Source organism: Plectropomus leopardus, chromosome 21, assembly GCF_026936395.1.
Source record: "Plectropomus leopardus strain MGB_pleo_1.0 chromosome 21, ASM2693639v1, whole genome shotgun sequence".
NCBI classification, from domain to species: Eukaryota; Metazoa; Chordata; class Actinopteri; order Perciformes; family Serranidae; genus Plectropomus; species Plectropomus leopardus.
In genome coordinates this window covers 16,528,427-16,550,284 of record NC_142196.1, presented here as the reverse complement: position 1 = coordinate 16,550,284, position 21,858 = coordinate 16,528,427, and the positions used below count along the sequence as shown (strand labels likewise).

Sequence of the window (21,858 nt, the reverse complement as noted above, 5' to 3'; positions counted from 1 at the left end):
ACACCCTAAACAACCCCACAAATCCAAATTCAGATCTCTTTATTTGTCATTTTCATTAGGCACTTCCATACATAAAGAATAACAAAATTTAGCTTCCAAAAAAGACAAAAACAGTGTAATAAATAGCAACGGACGCAAGGCCAACTGTTGCATGTTTTTGTAAAACAAACATAAACACAAGAGTGTAGGTTACCTTTTTATATTTGGGTGAAATATATATGAAACGGGTTGTGGGGGTACTGTTTTCAAGGACAGATTATTATGATGATTAAAATTAACAAAGCAGAGAGGAAGAAGAAATATGTAGGTATTGGTACCAAACATTACAGATGGGGGGCAAAGCTCATAAAAACATTGTTTCTTCCTGGAAAAGAGCCAGGCTTGTGCAGGACAATAACAATGAAAGATGCAGCACTTGCAGAATTTTATCATTTCTTATCAGTGATCTTTTCTTACTAAAATGGGGTAGTTCAGATTTTTTAAACTTGGCTTGTTGGTGGTCCTTATGCATAGTCAGTGTACAGTAGATGTGTACAGAGATGTAAATTACCTACAAAAGACACTAAACCACCCAAAAGACACCAAAACAACCTTTAAGAATGACCTTACAGTAACACAGAACAGCCACAAAGAAGCACAAAATCACAGAGACATAATTCTGCAAAACTATACCATATACTCTGTTTTGTTGTACTATATATTATGTTATGGCAATAATCAACTTCAATTGTTCTGCAAAATGCAAGGAATTAGTAGCTTTGGAATTTATTTTTTGTCCAAAAAAAAAAAAAAATGTCCAAAAAACTTTATTTGTAGTTATGATCATTATATATTTAAAATTCTTTTTACAAAATCGTTATTACTTTTAAGCACTTTTTCCAGGACATTTCCTATCTTGTTGTTTTTTTCCTCATAATTTTTAGGTATTTCTTTGTACTTTGTCCTTTTTTTTTTCTTTTTTTTTGCAAAATTTTGGGCCATTTCCTATTTAGTTACTCATTGCCCTTTTACCATGTTTTTGAAAGATGTTGAGAAAATTTGCTCAGGTTTCAACGGGTTAACAGCTCCACTAACTTAGCTTGTTGTTTATCTACAAATGCTCTTCTGTTTTATTCTACTCTTATTTAATTTTCTTATCTCAGAGGACAGTTTTAAACAACAATTCAAACCTTTTTTTCTTTTAGATATTTAGATACATTATTGTTCCCGTGGGGAAAGTGGTTTGCAGCATATCACAAAGGTATTTTAGCACACAAATACAAAGCCACCATACTGTACCAATATCATGAAAGTCACACATACCAAAAAGTTATCAGTAGACATACATAAAGATAACAGAAATGCTCATTCGTATGCTCATTGGGGTGGTGGGGAAAAAAACAGACCAGCAGGATATTTTTTGAGATGAGGAAAAAGTGGCCACTGTGCATGTGAGATAAGGTGCTAGTGCTTTACCCGTTTAAAAACTTAATGGCTTGATGTGCTTAATGGCAAATTAAAACTTAGCTCTGTTTTTAGTGAATAGACAAGGACAATGTCGTTGCCCTGATGGCTAAAGAATAAAAGAGGAGGCAAGGGGGCCTCTGGTCACTGTCTTTTTAAGATATAACTAGCAGCTGCTGTTTTATCATTTAATGATTGTGTTTTTATTGACTGAGTGGTGTGTAGTTTTTTTTAAGTTATCTCTTTGCAGCATTTGCTTCTGCTGCTGAATTGTAAAGCACTTTGTGTTGCATTCTGTGCCCGAAAGGTGTAATATAAATACATTTTATTCATTATTAATTATTTAATTCTGTTACTATTCTTAACTGTGTTTATCTCTGTCCTTGTACCCCTGCAACACCTGAATTCCCCCACTGAGGATCAGTAGCCGAAAGGTGTGTCCTGTATTATTCCTAAATTAGCCCTACTTAAGTTCAAGCTACTTATAATAATATATTTTGTGTGAAATCTATAGAGCATTTGCATGTTTAAATTTGAAAATATATCTATAGCTCCTTATGTATTTCAGCAAGAGCATTGTTGCAAAGCCCAGTTACAGCAACAACAAAACAGGAATAAATTTCCCATATTTATTATTTATATTATGTACAAACAGTTTTATTTTTGTAGTTTCCAAAATGGCAATTTTGTCACAGTTTCCTCAATGTTTGATAACATTCTAAAAAAAAAAAAAAACACAGCAGAGCAAACGGTCTGCAGCAAGTATGACAGTATGACAGTAACACATTTATGCAAAAACAACATGAAATATTTCACTTGAAACTACAACAGTCTATGTAAACATGAAACACATGACCAAAACATATTTTAATAATTATTACAGGCCTTTGTCTGTCACCAGCTGCTAGAACCTGGAGGGGCCCGGCTGGACCCTCGCTGCCTCCGTCCGCGGTGCCTGCGGGCAGTAGCGGCGTGTGTGCGCATGCTCCCCGGTGGCTTCACAGATGGGACAGGTGTAGTTTCTCAGGATAGGGCAGATGACTCTCCCGTCGTTTGACTTGAGCCTGTGTGACCGGTACACACGTGCTGACTCCCCGTTCTGTTTACAGAAGCGGCAGTAGTCTGAGGGAGTCCCGCTGCAGCTGGTGTCAGACAGGCTGCTGCTGGCTGAACTGGTCCCTGTGGAGCGTTTGCAGTCCTCCTGGCTCAACGCTACTGCTTCTTTCTCTGGGCCCTCGGTGTCTCTGTTTGCCCCCTCTCGATTGCCGCACAGCCTTTTCAGCAGCCATCCTAGGTTCATGTAGTCGTGCCACATGTCGAAGCAGTCCCCTTCTAACAGGAGCGAGCTCTGGACTGGTCTTTGCATTGTTGTCATCTTTGGAAAACAATAATTTTTGTGGGTGTTTTGGAGCGTCTCATATTTGTAGATGTCTGAAATGGCTTTAAAGTGCAACAATGTTTGGATCCTTTAGGTTAGACAGGCCGATGGCAGGTGTCTGGTGAGAGAAAAACAACCATGTTGTGCAGTTTTAAGAGTTCTCTTTCATCTCAAGCCTGCAATTTGAGTTGTCATGGGGGATTATTTTGATCCAGCTGAAAACGAGTTGCAGTTCAGTTTTACTTTATAAGTCATAGGATAGGCACAGGGTCAATGGTAGACTACAATTAAATATATTGGACAAAAGAATGGGTCAGCACTATCGATAAACAGTAAAATAAAATTAATAATAATAATAATAATAATAAATAGCCTAATAATAATAATAATGATAAAACAACACAAAGTGATGATTAAGTTGCAAGATATGTGGATGCCATAGATTAAATATGTCACAATAGGCATCATAAATTATGGATATGATCAGAAAATAATACGATACCACAGATTTAAGTTACTTAAACAGACAAACTTTGTAACATGAATTAATGAGTGACACAAACAACTAAATATTGCACTGCATTAAGGTTTTGAGAATGAATTAGTGTAGACAGGTACTGGTATGACATTAGTTAGTCTGTGGATGATGTTGATACCAGTTCTCAGAACTCTTAAGTTATGACACACAACACAATACATTTTTGAAAAAATGAAGACATATTCTTTGAACTTGTGGTTTTGAAGTGTGTGTGGGTGCATGACTTTGTGTGTGGTTATGGGACAGCATGTCTAAGGCCTTTTAAATTTTGCAGACATTGCGACTGTTTTAGTGAAGTGCTGAGGGGTCAGACAGAGTTAATGCGTTTTTTGTTTCTGATTGTTAGCAATAGTAACCTGGAACAAAAAAGTATTTAGGAATTCAAGTGTATAATGTAAAGTAGGCTATACACAAATAAATGTGTTAAAGAAAATTAATGAATAAATAATACCACAGAGAAGAGTTTTTAATAAGGTAAGTTTAATGTTTTTGGAATAAAGTACTTTAGTATTTTAGGATATTTGGGCTTTATAAACAAAATTGAATACAGCCCTTTGTGATTGGGCCAGAATGAATTTTGACCCGACTAATCTGTAAAGTACTTTGGGTTGCCTTTGGGTATGAAATCCACTATATAAATACATTTCTTCTGCCTCGTGTAATATTTGTCTGATTAATTTGTTTGCTATATTGCCTTTGAGGTATTTTTGCTTTGCTGTTTTATAATATATCCAGCCTGCGTTTGTAATGATTGCTTTAAAGAATATGGATGATTATGGTGGCTTTTTATTTATTCTATTTTTTCTAATCATTTTGACGTTTTTTTTTATATTTCTTCTACTTCTTCCACAACTGCTGGTCTTGCTCATGTGAGCATCTGTGTTTGGTTGTGCAGAGGAGCCAGGCGTCCACTTGGTGACCGCTGGCGCCAGAGATTGTCTGGTCCACTTCAAAACAGTATCATTGTTAAAGATTCATGCAACTTTAACAACACCTGCACACTTAGCAGGTACAACTGAGGAGCCGACGAAAGCGACCAGTTCTTCTTGAAGTTGACCTTGCTGAAAGCTTGGCTCCAGTTGATCTAAAACCCTGCGTAGGTCGTTATTAGTGTTGCTACGTGCTGTGCGCATTTCCATACGATGCTGAAGTTGGCTTATAATTCGTAGCTTCATTAACGAAGTGGTTCTCCATAACTTTCTGCTTAATCGTAAACTAACTTCAGCGTCGTTCTTTCCACTGCGGTTGAACCTTGAAATAAAGTCGCACCCAGCGCGTTGTTACAGTTTGTCAGTCACATGCGTTTTGTGTATTGTAGGCTACTTCTACAAAATTGTATAGCATGTTTTAAGTGAAACATCGGGGCTGGTAAATTACAATACAGAAGCGTTGCGTGGGTGGGGCGGAGTGTCAAATAAGTGCGGGGGAATAGTCCGGTGGGTGGGTTTGATATCGCGCCTGCGCAGTACCATACCGGCGACGGCTGTACAGACGGTGGCCTAGCGAATAACAAGGGGATTACAGAGCCCAATTTGACAGGTCAGTCCATAATAATTTCACGCATTTAGAAGTCTGTGTATGTTAACGCTTCATAATTTAAAGCTAAATATATTCCAAATTTCAGCAAGTTTTGGAAAACCCCGGGCTGTCGTGTGAGCTAACGTTACAAACCAAAGCTAACGTTAGCCACTGTTAGCTGGCTAGCTTATGCTAACAACGGCTATGACATTAGCCAGCTGACAAAGTGTAGCCCTCCTGTGTACCAGTGCTTCAGCAATTTAGCATTGTTTTGTAATTTGCTGGTTTATGAGTCGACAACGAAGTCGGATAATTAGATAATGAGATGTTTGGTTGTTTGTTATCAAGCCAGGACACAGAAAGCTAACCAGCTATCGTTAGCTAGCTAGTATCCCTAGATGCCCCAATTTGTTGAACTGCTGAGAAGATGTTGCCTTATTTAGCTGTGTCAGCTACATTTGGCCTTACATATGGTAGTTTTACATTAGATAGTTAGTTAATGGTTGTTTTAGTAAATCATATAATTGACATATGTAGAAAACTGATTAAGGGTGCCCTATTTTCAGCTAACTCTTATATACTTTGTCTAAAGATACATACATTAATGCATTGTTATACAGTTGCTGTTGTACGTAGCTCCTGACAGTGCTGGAGGAAGTATTCATATTCTTTACTTAAGTGAAGTACCAAAAGCACACTATGAAAATACGCTGTTACATTAAAGGTCCTGCATTAAATATGGTACTTAAGTAAAAGTAAGTGTGTTTAGGAAATTGTACTTAAAGCATTTTAAAATCCCTCAAAATTATTCAAATTAAAGTAAAAATAAAAAAGGCAAGTAGAAAACATCTTCAATGTTTGTCAAAAATAGTTGCCAATTCTTTTTTTTTGTTTGGTCAATAGGCTAATTGATAAAGAAACAAATTGTTTTGGCTGTACTTTTGTTAAATGTTGAGCATAATGTAAAATAAACTATGATATTTTATATAATTGCTCATGCTTTTTATGCCAAAATCTTAATTTGTAAATTAACAAGTATCTAAAGCTGTCTGATAAATGTAGTGAAGTAAAAATGTAGTGGAGCAGAGGTATAAATTGGCCTGAAAGCTAAGTACTTCAGTACTTACTTGACTGACTTTCATTCCACTGGTTCCTATTTGGGAAATTAAAATAATTTCTATGTCTGTCCATATGACATACATTTCTGCATATCTCTAGGCTACACAATGAGTCAGGGTAAGGACAATGCACGACTCAAGAGCTACAAGAACAAGTCCCTCAACACAGATGAAATGAGAAGAAGGAGGGAAGAGGAAGGCCTACAGCTTCGCAAACAGAAAAAGGATGAACAGGTGAGCAAAGTGTGTAGGAAGAAGTTTAGGCCTCCCTGGGGAAGTAATTTGTTGGATTGTGAAGATAATGTAGTCCTCAGTGTTTGTTGAACTTAAACAGCAAAACTAAACTGGAGATGACAAAACTGCTGAACAAATAAAAAACAGTGGTACACAAACAATAGTTAAAATTTCAATAGGCACAATAACCACAATGAATGATAGTACATATTACAAAGCAATATTATATATACACAAATCAGTATCAGTTACATAAAATATAAAATATAGGGATGTAGAATAATTATGACAAGTCATCGGTATTTGCTGATATTGGATTTAAAATTGGAATATTGGAATCAGCCAATAAGCTGATTTCTGCCGATATCATAAACCGTTTTTTGTATTGACAGTGAACATGTACAAAACATCAACCCTAAGTTTAAGTATTTTTGAGTATTTTGCACACTGACTGAATATTACATTCTTTGAAAACCATTGCACCTTATGTCTCCATTTGTTGGTGGGTTAAAAGTATGCATAATATGTTAATTCCACTACAGAAGAGACTTGATCATTAAAGTCAGGTTATTACATATACACACCATTATATTGCAGCTTTTTAAGAGGAGGAATGTTGCCACAGTGGAGGATGATGGCCTTCCAGAGGATGATGGGATGGCAGATAGTGGCTACCTGGAGTCCCAGGCTAACAACATGGACCCACTCACGGTAAGCAACAAAAATATTCCTGCTATCCATCAGAAATGCAGAGCTGTTATTCACTATGTGTATGAAGTCAGATGAGAGAGCATTGCTGTGCTTTATAGGGTGGGGTGATCTCCGAAGACATGACTCAAATGATCTTCTCCAGTACACCGGAGCAGCAGCTAATAGGCACTCAGCGCTTTAGGAAGCTCCTTTCTAAAGGTAAGGATGGCTTAGGTGGCTATTATCCCGATGGATACTTAAGGGCTGGATTACTGCCTTTAGCATAGAAACTTGTACATTGTTCATTGATAGATTATGAACATAGTAAATCAGTTACAAGGGCGTTTTTTTTGATAAGGTATTTGCAGAAAACTGCTGTTAAAGTTTTCTTTGCTGCAGCAGTGAAATACTCATTTTCACCACTAATTAAAATCCGTTTGACTGTGAAAGGAATATTTTATCATGTAATTTTGAATACCTGAGTAAATGTTTATCTATCAATATCAGTATGATGATATGATAAGCGTTACATTAATTCATTTTTGTCTCACACAGAGCCCAACCCACCCATCGATGAAGTCATTGCAACACCAGGTGTGGTGGAGCGCTTTGTTGAGTTCCTGAAGAGGAGAGAAAACTGCACATTGCAGGTACATTTCTTCAGTATGTCTAAATATACAACAAATAGTTCTGACTAAGTCAACTATTTCGACACCAGGCATTCCATTAGTGCTGATGGGTATTTAAACTATGCATGTAGCACTCCACTTTGCAGGTGTTCTAAACCATGTATTGCATTAATAGTCAGTAGCCTACATTAGCTGAAGTAACAAACTTTTCAACACTAAGATGAACATATTCAATATATATACATATCTCACATGCCAAAAAAGCTACCATCATTAGATTTTTATTCCACTGGTTGAACAACAAATGGAAACACAGAGATAAATGCACTTGTTACGTCACTGGCCAGCAGTAATGTGTACACCTACATAAAGAAGCAAGCTCATGTGCAGTCCAGTTGTGGAACAATGATTAAATAAACAAATCATAACCTGTTGTCACTTATTACTATCAATTAATAAATGGTGCTTGTAGATCGGTTGTTTAAAAGAAATATTACACTCATGGTTATGCAGTTGTACTGCTTGTTGCATATAAATATCAGCTGGTTGTGGTAATCAGTCCCTCTCGTGTGGTTTTGCTTAAGCAACAGTGCAGGTGTGAACAAGCTGACTTAGCTGGGGAGGCTTGAAGCTGGTTTATTTTTCTAGCAGGTTTTTGCTCTTGTGTGTTATGACCTCTTTTTGCACAAACCCTGCATTTGTTGTGTGTGTGGTGCAGACGGAGAGCAACAAACATGTTTATCTGTTTAAGTTAAATCTGAGTGAGCAATACACATTAATTTAAAAATACATTTTTGTGTGTTGTTTCAGTTTGAGGCTGCATGGGTGTTGACCAACATTGCATCAGGTACATCCCATCAGACTCGGGTGGTAATCCAGGCAGGAGCTGTGCCCATTTTCATAGAGATGCTCAGCTCGGATTTTGAAGATGTACAGGAGCAGGTAGGGATGAATCAGACATACCTCTGATTTTTCTGGTCATCATCACTTCACTTTCTTAGTGAATTGTCCCCCCACTAACAGTCATTTGAACATCTTCTGTTATGTTTTTCTATTATAACTTTGATGTATATTATATATGTACTGTATATAGTCAACCTGTCTTGATTGAATGTACATTTCAATGTTGTTTTTTTACTGAACTGAATAATTGCTTTGCACTTCAGGCAGTGTGGGCCTTGGGAAACATAGCAGGAGATAGCACAGAATGCAGAGACTTTGTTATAGACTGCAACATTCTGCCTTCCCTCGTGCAGTAAGTACCAACTGAATGCCACATTGACTTTCTCTTAAATCTTCGTACTAAACATAAAAATAAAGGGCAACTTTGATCCTGTCTCCTCAGTAAAAAAATGCTCTTTTTGCAGGTTATTGGCCAAACAGAATCGTCTAACGATGATGAGGAATGCAGTGTGGGCGCTCTCAAACCTGTGCAGAGGAAAGAACCCACCCCCAGACTTCACTAAGGTAATTTGCCAAGATAAACATCACTATGGCAACAGAACACATCTCACATTGCCATCATATCTCACTTTTCAAGGTCACAGGCTGCATGAAGTTGCTTATATCTAAACTGGAAAAACAGCCGCTCCCACTGAACTGAACCCTCCCACCGCATCTCTTTTTTTTCCCCCAGGTGTCCCCATGTCTCAGTGTGCTGTCTTGGCTGCTATTTGTCAATGACACAGACATCCTGGCTGATGCATGTTGGGCACTCTCCTACCTATCTGATGGCCCCAATGACAAAATCCAGGCTGTTATCGACTCTGGAGTCTGTCGCAGGCTGGTGGAGTTGCTGATGTAAGGCTTTAAATGCATACCTACAATTCTAATCTATTACACAACCCAAATATTTATTGTTGGAGAAGAAATAGTTGCTGAGTCTCCCATATGTATCATTTGTCAGCATTACATTGGGTGTGACAGTCCAGATGTGGGTGTGTTGTAAATTTTCCCCAGACAGTATTTGAGTTTGACTAATGTATTACCAGCTGTGAGAAAGTCAGGAGAGGATACATCAAACTCCAAAAAGCTCCAATAATATTTCCTTTTAAAAAAGACTGTTGCTGAGTCATGTTTTCATGATTATTGGATAATTGTTAGGTTATAGTTTCACATTTTCCCATGCCAAGTTTCAAGCTTCAGAAGCATCCTATTGATCATACATTACAATTTTGCTTTGCTCCAGGCACTCTGATTACAAGGTGGTATCTCCTGCACTGCGAGCTGTTGGGAACATAGTCACTGGAGACGACCTGCAGACACAGGTAATGGCAGCATCATGCACACACATACATTAAGGTCAGGGTTTCCATTATCCAGTAATTGCTGTTTTTACTGAGCAGTTGGCATATTTCAATCTCCGTGGTCATTATGTCCACTGACAATAATTTACTCTGCGAATGTGTCGGTGTAACACTGTATCCTAACTGCTAGCTAACGTCGCTCCACCACTTATCAGCTTGAGATCATACTGGATACATAACCACTGAAAACATCAGTGAGTACTTGCTATCTGCCTACAGTTGTACTTTTTTTTTTTTTTTTTTTTACAGAAAATAGATTTTATATAGTAATATTTACTGGAAATGACATACATTTTAGGCAGCAGCATGAAGTCTGTTATTAGTGATGGTCATTAAGACATTTTTGGTCCTTTTCCATATACTTTCAGCCAGCTGCCACCTGATTTAGGTTTTTGTTGTAAAATGAGGAGGTATTGTATAAATAACTCCTCATTTCAACTTCACAAATCAGCTGTACCTTGTCCATTGCAGAGTGACGGGAATAAATAGAATCAGGGTGTCTGACAAAAGTTCTGCTTAAAACAGCACGCTGCGTCACTCTCACCCAGTTAATTGTTTTACACCAGGAACCAAGAATGGACATGGTTGCAATTGTTTGCTATAGCTGTCTTCGCGCCAATCAATGGTAAATCCAAGTAAATAGTCAGCACCAGGATGTTTTGTTATCTTGCAAACACCCACACCAGAGCAGCATCAGCCATTAGTGAGAGTTTTGAGCTGTAATTCAGCAGTAAATAAGCAGCAGTTAATTAATAATAAATTGATTCTAGACCCTGGTGGCTTGTGTTTGCTCTATTTATAAATTTGCACAATTTTCCTTTTTATCTTTTTAATTAGCGTAATCCTTGAACATAAAAACAAGTGTACTTTAAAGGCCTTGAATTTGACTTTCCTCAGTCTGTATGAACTCTGAGACAGGTAAATCAACAGCAGAGGAGATGACATGCCAGGGGTCTTCACAACTCCAATAAAAAGCAATACAATCAAACTGCTTTTGTCATAGACGCTCACTCGTATGCATTCAGTTAGGACACGAGGAGCTGAAAGTTTGTTTACATGTTGCCACAAAAAATGTAGGCTAACGTAATATTTCTTTACTTAATAGCGTTATTATGCACAAAAGTCTATTCAAAGACCAGATATTTTACTTAAATTCCCCCCTTTAGCTCATGACATTGAAATCCTCCAGATTTGTGTTAACTAAAACCACAATAAAGTTATGCTACTTTTGAAGAGGTAATTGATTACTTATAGGTGATATTTTCAGACTTTTTGTGTAATTTGTTGTTGCCTAGGTGATTTTGAACTGTTCAGCACTGCAGTCCCTACTTCACCTCCTGAGTAGCCCCAAGGAGTCCATTAAGAAGGAGGCCTGCTGGACGATTTCCAACATCACTGCAGGCAACCGAGCACAAATACAGGTGCGTGTATGTCTGCGTGGCATCTGACGGAATAATAATAATAATAAAAGAAGGTTGAGTTTGAAAAGTTGACGACCACTTTCCTTATTTAATCAAGTCTTTTCCCCTCTGATTAGATGGTGATAGATGCGGGCCTGCTGCCTCCTCTCATCACTATCCTGCAGGTAGCAGAGTTTCGCACAAGGAAGGAGGCAGCCTGGGCTATTACCAATGCCACCTCGGGGGGCTCTGCAGAGCAGATTAGGTAAGACCACTGATGCAGTTAAACATACAGTATACAGTCATGTACACCACCATATCCAAGGTCTCACATACATTGAACAGTGGCATGCTCCTTTCAGATTAATTACATTTTAAGAGCTTGTGACTCACTCACACCACAGATCATAAACATTGCAGGGCTGTTGTTGGATTCTTCTAATCAATATTAATAGTCATAAAAGTAGTCTGTAGCTTATTATTCAGGGCATCGTTTCATAATTTTAAGGTGGCTAAGTTTGTATTTTAAAACTGACCAAAATTAATAAGAGAAACACAAACACATTTCAGAAACTACAAACAGCTTGTTGCTGATGATAGAGAGAAATAATCATTTGCTAATGCTATTAATTACACCAATATTCATCTTTTAAGGCCGTATGGAGGCTTTCTTTCTGCTGTTATTATGTTGGCATCTATAGTTGAGACCGAGACAGTTATTTGCTTTGAATGAGTAGCATAAGTTTGACTCTGTATCTGTGTGTGTACTGCCCCCTGCAGGCACCTTGTGGATCTTGGCTGTATAAAACCACTGTGTGACCTGCTCACACTTATGGACTCCAAAATAGTTCAGGTGGCCCTAAATGGCCTAGAGAACATCCTGCGACTGGGAGAACTGGAGGCCAAGAGGGGAGGAGGCATCAACCCTTACTGTGCACTCATTGAGGAGGCCTATGGTAATCATTCATGCACACACAATTACAATGATTGCATTCATGTCACATACATTTGATCCAAACACTTTTCTGTTCAGGAAGGAGAAAATATGACAAGCCAGTTGAGACTAATTCAAGTAAATCTGTCAGTGGACGGATCAGAAGATAAAGTTTACTTTCATGAGCACAGAGTTAAATTTGAAGTTTATAATATTGGTCACATAAACAAACCAAAGACTGGCTTTACAAATTTGTGACATTGTTGACCACTTTGTTTTTAGTTTCAGTAGAACTTCCAACAACCTTTCCAACAAACCTTTCTAGGTTTATGGGATATATATGATATTGGAACTTTTTGCTTTTGATCACCTTTGAGATTGATTTAAACCCTCATGAAGTCAAGCTTGGTCCTGAATTAACTGCACATTAACTACAGTTTTGATTGTCAGTCATATTCCTTATTCGTTATCTGTCAATTGTTTTTTCAGTTATTTATTCATTAATGAATAATTCTAGAAAACATCAGAAAATCCCCTTTTAAAATGATTTAAATTTCACATTTTTTTTCTTTTTTTCCCTCCAAATTGAGTTCTAGATTGTGAAAAGGGCTGGCGGGATGTTCAGGGTGACAGTGATAACTTATCCTAATCCTATCTCGGAGTCTTATTGTGCAAAGCTTTTTTCCTCTGTGCACCTGCCTCCAGGCTCAAACTCACCCGGAGTCCTCAGTTGCTTGTTTCTGAAAGCAGTGTGACAATAATACATGTTCACTCTGCAGCTAAATTAGTACCCAGAGGAACATTACCCACCAACTGACAACAGAAAAAAAAAAAAAAAACTGCTTGACTTGATGAATCTCAGGGAATCTCAGGGTCGACTGAGGGGTTTCCAACTGATGATTCAAATCATTGACTTTCAGGGGGCAGCCCTATCAAAGATGTTCAGTTTATTAGGGATGCGTAATAATTGATTTTTGTTTTGCTGATTTCCAATATGGTCATACATCTCAACTTATTTGCCCCATACCAATACCAAGTTTGTTCTGTAGTGGAATCAACATCATATTATGCATACTCTTGGCCCAGACATGGTGATGGCCCACCAGCAGATGGACACATAAAAAAACAATGCTTTTCGGAGTATGTAATATTAATTTAATGTGAAAAATAAGAAAATAGTTCAACTTTGTACATGTTCACTTTGTCAAACAAATAAAATAAAACATTGGTTTGTCATATCCACATGAAATCAGCATGTTGGCCAATTCCAATATTTCATATTAAAGCCAATATCTGTTGATACTGATGACGTGCCGATGTTATTGTGCATTCCTACAGTTTATAGTAATACAAAATTTTAAGAAGGAAAAAAAAACAGGAAATTCTCCAATTTGAGAAGTTGGAAACAGACAATAAGATGTTTAAACTTGATAAATGAACTGTTAATTATTTTAGTTTCTGGTAGTTTATTAATTAGCGCTACCTCCCTTCTTCTCAGGTCTGGACAAGTTGGAGTTCCTGCAGGGCCACGAGAACCAGGAGATCTACCAGAAAGCCTTCGACCTGATCGAGCGCTACTTCAACACTGAAGACGAAGACCCGTCTCTGGCTCCAGCCGTTGATCTGCAGCAGCAGCAGTTCCTCTTCCAGCAGTGCGAGGCCCCGATGGAAGGCTTCCAGCTATAATGCTAAATCCTTCTTCCCTATGTTCTCCACCTTCATCCGCACCTCTGCTCATTTCTCCCCACTCTCTGCCCACTGCCACGATCAAGGGTTACAACGACCCTCGGCTCCCCTCCTCCCTCCCTCCCTCCCTCCTCATCGTCAGAGAGATTGATTTAATCATTATCATGATTATGAAAAATGTAACATTACAGGAGCACGTGTGTGTGCGTACGTCCAACGTGGGTCAAGTTCTGCAGTCTTGTCAGCCAGTTTGTGAAGGTTTCACTCATCATTCTGTCTTGCGCTGAGCTCACCTCTGCGCCTGAACCCCACCAACCTGTTTAGGCCCCGGCGTCTCCTAACAGACAGATTGTCCATGTAACAAATCCTGGCACACTTTTTGGATTTCCTCAGTTTATCCCAGATGAAAAGCACGTCTCCGTGTTCCCGTTGGATTGGCTATCTCTGATTGAGTGGGAGTTTGTAGGACTGCACTGCTTGTCTGATTGAAGCATTAATGACTCACAAGACAGACAAACATGGACGTGATTTTTACCCCCCTTCCACACACACATAGAGAAGAATGATCTAACCTAAACACTGGACTGACCATGAGACATTGACCACATGTGGTCTCTGGACTGACCCGCCCACACTGGGGCCATGTGGCCAGTCCCAACACCAAGGACTCAACTGACCTCTACGAAAGGCACTTAAACGACTCAAAAATGGAGGTTGAATGCCCTCGCCTCCTCTCTCCGGCCATTGGATAAGTGACCACAGATGGACAAATTAGGAACTTGACTGTGTCGCTGAGGGGTGGAGCTACTTTGCGTTCTCTCCAGGATCTCATATCATGCATTCCTCTATCCAGTAATGGGACTCTCCACCTGCACAGGCTTCATCCTGAAGAGTTTAGACTGCCTCTGGTGTGATGTGAATAACCCCATGGAACCATGGGAATTGGAGTCTTCCCTCGCACTGAGACAATTTGACAGACTTGGACGAGACAAAACAGACTATTTAACCCTGGAATCTGTCCAGCAGCAGACCAGTGGGAATTTTTATTATCTTACCATATTTTCATTTCATTTGCAGCACTTTAGTTCAGGACTGATGCCTGCTCTTTGAGAATATACCGTAGTTTTTACAATAACTATTTAATTGGTTGATGACACGGCTCTTCCCTCCTCAGGAAGCGAGGTGTAAAGAGGTGCGGTCTGAATCCTCAGTCCCCTTCTGGTATGAAAAGGATTACTTTACTGTTTACCCTTCCCACAAAGGGACTCAAGCAGATTGTGGACTGAAACTGTTAGCACACTAATTACAATCAGTAGATCATGCTGCCTCAGCAGACCTAGAAGAATTGTATTGTGACAAAGTAAATCAGACTCATGGAAAAAAAATCTGTTTAGCTGTGAGCAGCCTAAATGGCTTTCCAACATGTTCAGGTAGTATCTTACAATTTGATCATGCCAAATCATCCACTCATATATCAGCTATTTGGTCTGAAGTTGTTTTTTTTTAAAAAACGATGGTTTTTTTAGTTGGGGTTAGCATCTACCATGTTGCTGATGGTGCCATAATCCTTATTCTACAGGACTCCTTCCAGATTATTTCAACAAAAATCCAGATAAAAACTTGAAAATACTGGTGATCACCTTAGTTAGCAAAGCTGAATGTTTGTTTACCAAGTCCTCTTAACATTGCTTACTTTTACGAAATTCTCTGCAAGAGATGACCAGCTCTACATGTTGATTACTGTTTATTGTATTGAGTTTGTGCAACTGTCCCCTGTTATGCCATTTGCATAAAAGCTGTTTCATGAACCACAGCGTAAATGAATCGGTTTCATTGTAGTTTTGGCTTATGGTGAATCTTTCTGGGGAGCTTTTCTTTGATCAAATAACTGCCGTACAGCTAAAGAAATGAAGAGGCTTTGTGCAAGGCATCAACTAATGCTTATTTTCATTATCAATTGATGGTTTGGTCTATGAATAGTGAAAATAACTGATCCAGACCTCTGGCTTTAGAGTCACAGTTTATACGAAACCAGATCAGGTCATTAAATTCTCAAGAAGCAGTAGTTTATTGATAATTTTTTGGTGCACGCTATATACAAACATAGATGTCACAACAGCCATGAACAATCCAGCCTAATTACATCAGTATCAGGACACGACAGACCATTGTGCAAATGGTTTGTGCCCGATCCACTTCTTGACAATGTCTTAAGAAAACTAGAAACCATTTGAAACCCTTGAGGCCTGAGCTGTCTTCACAAGCTGGACTGTTGCCTCTGAGGCAACTTTAAAAACATCGGTTAACCCTAAGGCATTTTTGTAGGAGAGCTTGAGAGGTATGTATTGAAAGTTTACAAGAAGAACTGATAGAAAACCTGATTAGCGTGTCTTTTCAACTGATTTCTTGAAAATCATTACATTGCTGTGTTGTAAATACCAAGAAATCATTACAAAGCTTCTAAAACCTTGATCACAGTACCGGTGAAATTGTGCGTCAATGAAAAGATAACACTTGGACACTGGGTTTCAAAACTTATCCTTATTTGTATGTTAAGGTCAATCTTTAAGTTGGAAAACTATTAAGTATCAGTTGCTCTGATATCTTTTGCTCGCTCTCCAGGATGACGGTGGGGAGCTCTGAAGTTGTGATACACAATAAGAAGGGGGACCCTATTGGAACAGTATTGGGGGGCGGGAGGGGCTGTGAATAGTTTTCTTCCATCACTGAGCCTTCTCAGACAGAGCGACAGCGGCTTCCTTCTCTCTCTGTAGTTCCTCCCTCCATCTAGCTTTCTTCTCCATGTTTTGACCCGTCAGGGACTCGTGTCTGCCTGCAGCCTGCGACAAAATGACACAAATGTTGGATAAGATCTGGAAACGTTAACTTAGTGTTTGGTACAAAATGGTTAAAGGTATACTATGCAGGATTGTCGGTTACTGTGCCTCAACATACTCATGTGAAGTGACACATCAATCCGACATCAGACAGTGATACAAACCCCCCCGCTGCATCGCCTCACGTCACTGTGTCTCGGCTAAAAAGTTGCACATGAACACAAACTGACAGCCAACCAGCACGCACATTCTGCACCTGCTTGAAAGGAAATACCCCTCCATACCAGCAGACGGCTGTAATCTGAAATCGTCATTTAAAGGGAAACGGGAAGACCGTGTTGACACTAGTTTGTTTATTCACAACACAATCCTGTGCTGAAAAAAGCATCATATTAACTGTATTTGAGCCACTGAACAAAAATACAAACCACCAGGAAAAAATTCTCCTTAAGAGCTCAATAATCTTACCTCATATAACAAATGTGTTACTTTCTCAGTCCCTCTTGACTTCAGCTGTTTATTTACAATACTCACCTCTGTTTCTCTGGTGTGCTGAGCTTAACTACCAATCAGTGAATTCATTCACCAACAGGTTACGCCTTCGCCAATCCAACATGCTAAATTGGGCCAATGATGTGGGACACGTGGCTGCAACTACAGCGACAGACGCTTACCAACGGCCCAACATTAACCGCCAGCTTGGTGAGTCAGGATCTTAAAAACAACCTGATATTCCCTCTTGGTTGGAATTTTGCTTTGCTGTACATACTTCGCCAGTTTTCAACCAGCTTTGTATCAAAACTGTGGGTAGTATGTGGCGGTGAAACACCGCCAAAGTGATGTAATTTATGTCATTTGGTGGTGTTTCGCTGGCTGTACGTAGTTCTGCATATTCATATTGTCTGCAGCCGTGGACAAAAAGAGTATAGAGCTGGTTCAAGAAACAGGCCTACTACTCTTTCTGTCTTGCAAAGTCAGACCAGTAAAATAAGACAGTGTTGATGGCATAAAAAAATTATGTTACTGCACTGCCTATTTCTCTGCTAATATGTCAGGTCAGGTTAGGATACTTTATTTGGACCCGTAGATAGATTTGGTGTGCAGTAATAAGTGTAAGGCATCCACTGACACAGTTTTAGACACCATACACAACATATGATAAAACATGACAAGATAAAGCGATTAAAGTGGCCCAGTGCTCATCAAAATGTCTTCAGAAACATACTTTAATGTCCTGTTTATAACTGTATTAGTGAAATTTTGTGAGCAAGAAGTGGGTGCCACACTGCTTCCTGCACAGTGTAAACGGTAAAACTAAGCAATGCTGATCAAATATGAGCAAAGATTCTGTTACAGAGTTGAATATTTCTCGTTTTAGCTTACTGTTAAACTGTAACACAAGATCTGGCCAGCCACCACTGTTTCACACGGACCATTGCGCATTACGTCACCCGTTAGTCGGAGCCTTTATTGGTCTTATCAGGCATGTTGTAGCTGTTGATAGTTGTAGATTTTCTACCTCTTGAGCAAAATCTGCCTTTTTCTCTGTTTTCTCTGGTCATGTGTTTGTTTCTTTCTACTGCAGACAGCCCAGTTTTATGCAAGGGCCTTTTTTATATCAGGGAAATACTTCTTTCTAGTACCTGGTCATTATCTTTTCATAAAGCCCCAACCTCACCTGAGCGCCGGTGTGGGGGTAAACATCCGTCAACATCAAAAACACAGAAAATAAGAGAACACTGGCAGAGCCTCTGCAGAAAAATACAGCATCACACACTTCTAGTGATGACGGATTACCTCCGTTTGAGTCCATATGTTGCTTTTAGGGAAATCCTGTTTGTAATTGTTAAGCATAAATTCAGAGACAAAAACTGCTCTTTCACATAGTAAACCAGTGATACTCAACTTATGGCCTGTGGGCCAGATCTGATAGAAATAAAAATAAAACAATTCACTCTGGAAATTGTTTTTGTACTTTTAGTAAAGGCTACATAAAGTGCCAGAGTGCATTAAACAGCATCAAAATAGAGCTTGTTTATCAAAAAAAAAAAAGTGCTAGTCCTCCTGGCAGAGGTCCTAATCAAGCCCCAGGTGTCCTAAAATCCTAAAAACATCCTTTAATCCTAACATCCTGGAAATGTCCTGACATCCTAGAAACATGTATACGGGGCAGCTGCGACCGGCCTCGTTTTGCAAAAGTGGCCCTCACGCAAAGCAAGTTGAGTAGACCTGCTTCATTCAGCTAAGATTTTCCTCCTTGTAAACAAATACGGGAGAAAAACATTGTAATCTGTTGTCACTCACCCGTTTTCCCAGAAACACTGTCACCAGACAGGCACCTATTGTGGCCGCCATCATCAGGTAGCAGGCTTTCACTCTGACTTTGTTTCTGGCAGCATCAATCGTCTCAAACCTGCAGATGCACAAACACAGTGCGGTCGGATATATGAATGCTTTGAAGACAAACAATATTCTAATCAAAAACACATCGACAAGCAGCCGTGTTGATGTTTGCTGCTGTTTTAAGGTTCAGCGCCATATTCACAGTGACGTGCATGTTCCCTTTTTTCTATACTGGTTCATTGTGAGCGCAGGCGGTGGGAGGTCTGCAGTTTGTATGCGTGACAATCGGCTCTTTTATCACATCAGATATGACCTCCACCCTGATTTCAGGAACAACAGTAATTACCTTCAGCCCAAAAAACAGACGCCTTGTTTGAACTGCAGCCATCTTGGAACATCAGCTACCCCACAGCAGCACCGCCGCTCATCCATTTAGTTAGCTCTGCTCTTGTGATGTATCTTAACTAAATCACGCCAAGAGCCAATCAGATCCAAGTGTGCGGGAGGTCTGGTGTAAACAGGAAGACGCTACTTACGACACAAGCTCTGGTATCTGGTCTGCTGTCTTAAAGCGTCCCGACCAGACCAGAAACTTCTTGTCCATGTTTGAGGGTCTGTAGCCTGGGAGCCTGAATCCGGCACGAGGTGCTGCATGAAAGAAAGCAAACGTTAGAACAAACAAACAGATTAAGTCCATGAAACCATATCTTGAGGAAAAAATGCAGAGAAGTTCAGTTTCACAAGCCCCAGTTGTTAGCTCTATCACCCCAGTTGTAACCCCACTTCCTGTGTCCTTCCTCCTCCTGGGACTAAAGAAAACTTTCACACACTTGCTGCGGCAACAAGTGACGTGATGTACAAAATCCTCTTGCAATCAATACAGGGATGTTCAATCTCTCTGACGTGTTCTGAGAAATACAACTTTAAACTCAAAATATTTTATGTGCAAAGCTGCTGCACACTTATTATTGGTAAATTCCAAGTTTGTTAAGTGTTTGAAATTAATAGGAATCAGTAATCTGCCTGCCTATGATTCAAAACGCTACCTTGCGCTGGGACTGCGGGCGGAGGCTCGGCTTTGGCCTCCTGCGGTTTATTACACATCCCTCTGTGGCTCCATGTTTCAGTGATCTGTCTGCACCTCTGACCTGTTGAAATATTAAAACAAATAGATAATAAATAAGAGGAATCGTCACTGTTATTTTCATACTGGTTAACCTGCTGAGTATTTTCTCGAATTAATCATTTTGTCTATAAAATGTCAGAGAAAAAAACAAACTTAGTATGCGCATCTTAATTTCTTTTAAGTGATTTTTTGAAGGTGTTTGTCTTGTCAAAGAAACAGTCAAAAGGGCAAGGAGCGATTTGTCAAGAAATGTCCGATGAATTGCAAGAAATACGTCAAAGGTAAAAAGAAAAATACCTGAAATTTCGCTTTAAAAAATGAAAAAAAAAATGTTGAGAAAACTATTTTTATTATTTTATAAATTTGATCATTAAAATGTCACAGAAAAATACACGTTAATTTAATTTAACTCAATTTTCCTCACTTTTCAGGTAATTTTTTTTTTCTTTTCTTCTTTTTTGTGCCTAATTTCAGGTAATTCTCTCTTACCCATTTACTAGTATCTTGTTCATTTTGGGGGCATTTTTTTAAAGTTGTTGATTGCCTTCTTCCCACGTTTTTTTAAAAAAAGAAATCAAGCCAATTTGCTCTGGTTTCAGAGGGTTAATCAAAGCATGTAAAAATTCTCCCTTTTGAAAATAACTAACAAAAAGGTGAGATTCGCGGTCTGATTGCATAAGACAAAGGTGTGTCAGCTTAACAAAGCTTATTGCACAATAATAAAAAACAAATAAAAAGTTTGCTTGCTTGGTCAAAGTACTGTTGTGAGGCTTTTTATTATGAGACATTAAACACGAATTACAAATTTCACAATACAGGAACTCCCTTTAACTGTCAGCACCTTTAACAGCCACGTAAGAAGCATTTACTGAAATTACTGTTTAGCAATCAAAAATCGAGGGATCGAAAAGCATGAAATAAAATATATTTAAGTATATTATTACCATAACTGCTGTTTTAACGATTAATTAGTTAACGTCACATGTGGGAGACGCTGTCAGACAAATATTGATCAAAAACTACACGTAAATTAATGTCAACAATACGCACCTATGAGGTTGCCGATGGAAAGACGAGATCTGAAGAAATTCATGTTTTTATGTGACAGTAAATGAAGTACAGCGTGACTCTGGTGCCATCAAACCTCCATCAGCTGTTTGTTCAAAGTCAGCTCGCACAAACTGATCCAAAAGCCCCCGACACATAACCGGAGGAGCCCGAGCTGTGTGCCTGATCACGTTTACACGCGTCTTTCGTTAACCCTTTCAAACCACAGACTGAATACCATAAACTGCAAGTCTGTGGTGAATACTAGTAATGTGGGACGCTATCTGGAAATTTACCTTGTACATCATTGTAATTATGTCTTAGTTTTTTCTACTTATTTATTTATCGAGTATTTATTTCAACATTTTATTCTGTTTTACTAGATGGTATATTATTGTTATTATTACAAAACAACATTTTTATATATTATTTGTGCTGTCATTCTTTATTTGCCTTTTATCTACTATCCGATTATATATATATTTTTTCTTTATTTATTTTTATATGTGTTATTAATATTCTATATTTATGTGTATCTTTAATCTTTCATTTTGTCCTGCCTCTTGTGTTTCCTCACTTTTGATAGCGTTTCCTCAGTTCCTAGTTTTAATTATTGTGTTCTTTGTGTGTG

General features: G+C 38.8%; 3 protein-coding genes across 3 annotated transcripts; 1 reads left to right on the top strand and 2 right to left on the bottom strand.

The window, feature by feature from the left end:
- Window positions 1-2,201: 2,201 nt before the first annotated feature.
- Window positions 2,202-4,131, bottom strand: LOC121960817 (nanos homolog 2). Its single transcript, XM_088071943.1, has one exon. The coding sequence runs from the start codon at window positions 2,816-2,818 to the stop codon at window positions 2,348-2,350; it is 471 nt and encodes a 156-aa protein (XP_087928069.1). The 5' UTR covers window positions 2,819-4,131; the 3' UTR covers window positions 2,202-2,347.
- A 654-nt stretch (window positions 4,132-4,785) lies between these two features.
- kpna1 (karyopherin alpha 1 (importin alpha 5)) lies at window positions 4,786-15,682 on the top strand. The gene is made up of 14 exons (XM_042510163.2): window positions 4,786-4,898; window positions 6,096-6,229; window positions 6,827-6,940; window positions 7,039-7,138; window positions 7,475-7,569; window positions 8,359-8,490; window positions 8,715-8,803; window positions 8,916-9,015; window positions 9,185-9,348; window positions 9,737-9,815; window positions 11,150-11,275; window positions 11,392-11,519; window positions 12,035-12,210; window positions 13,687-15,682. Exons 2-14 carry the CDS (start codon window positions 6,104-6,106, stop codon window positions 13,872-13,874), a joined length of 1,617 nt encoding a protein of 538 aa, XP_042366097.1. The 5' UTR covers window positions 4,786-4,898; window positions 6,096-6,103; the 3' UTR covers window positions 13,875-15,682.
- Window positions 15,683-15,918: 236 nt separating this feature from the next.
- Window positions 15,919-21,388, bottom strand: fam162a (family with sequence similarity 162 member A). Its single transcript, XM_042510164.2, has 5 exons — window positions 21,231-21,388; window positions 20,101-20,202; window positions 19,591-19,702; window positions 19,016-19,124; window positions 15,919-16,714 (listed from the first exon to the last, which is right to left on the bottom strand). Exons 1-5 carry the CDS (start codon window positions 21,271-21,273, stop codon window positions 16,598-16,600), a joined length of 483 nt encoding a protein of 160 aa, XP_042366098.2. The 5' UTR covers window positions 21,274-21,388; the 3' UTR covers window positions 15,919-16,597.
- Between the last annotated feature and the right edge of the window lie 470 nt (window positions 21,389-21,858).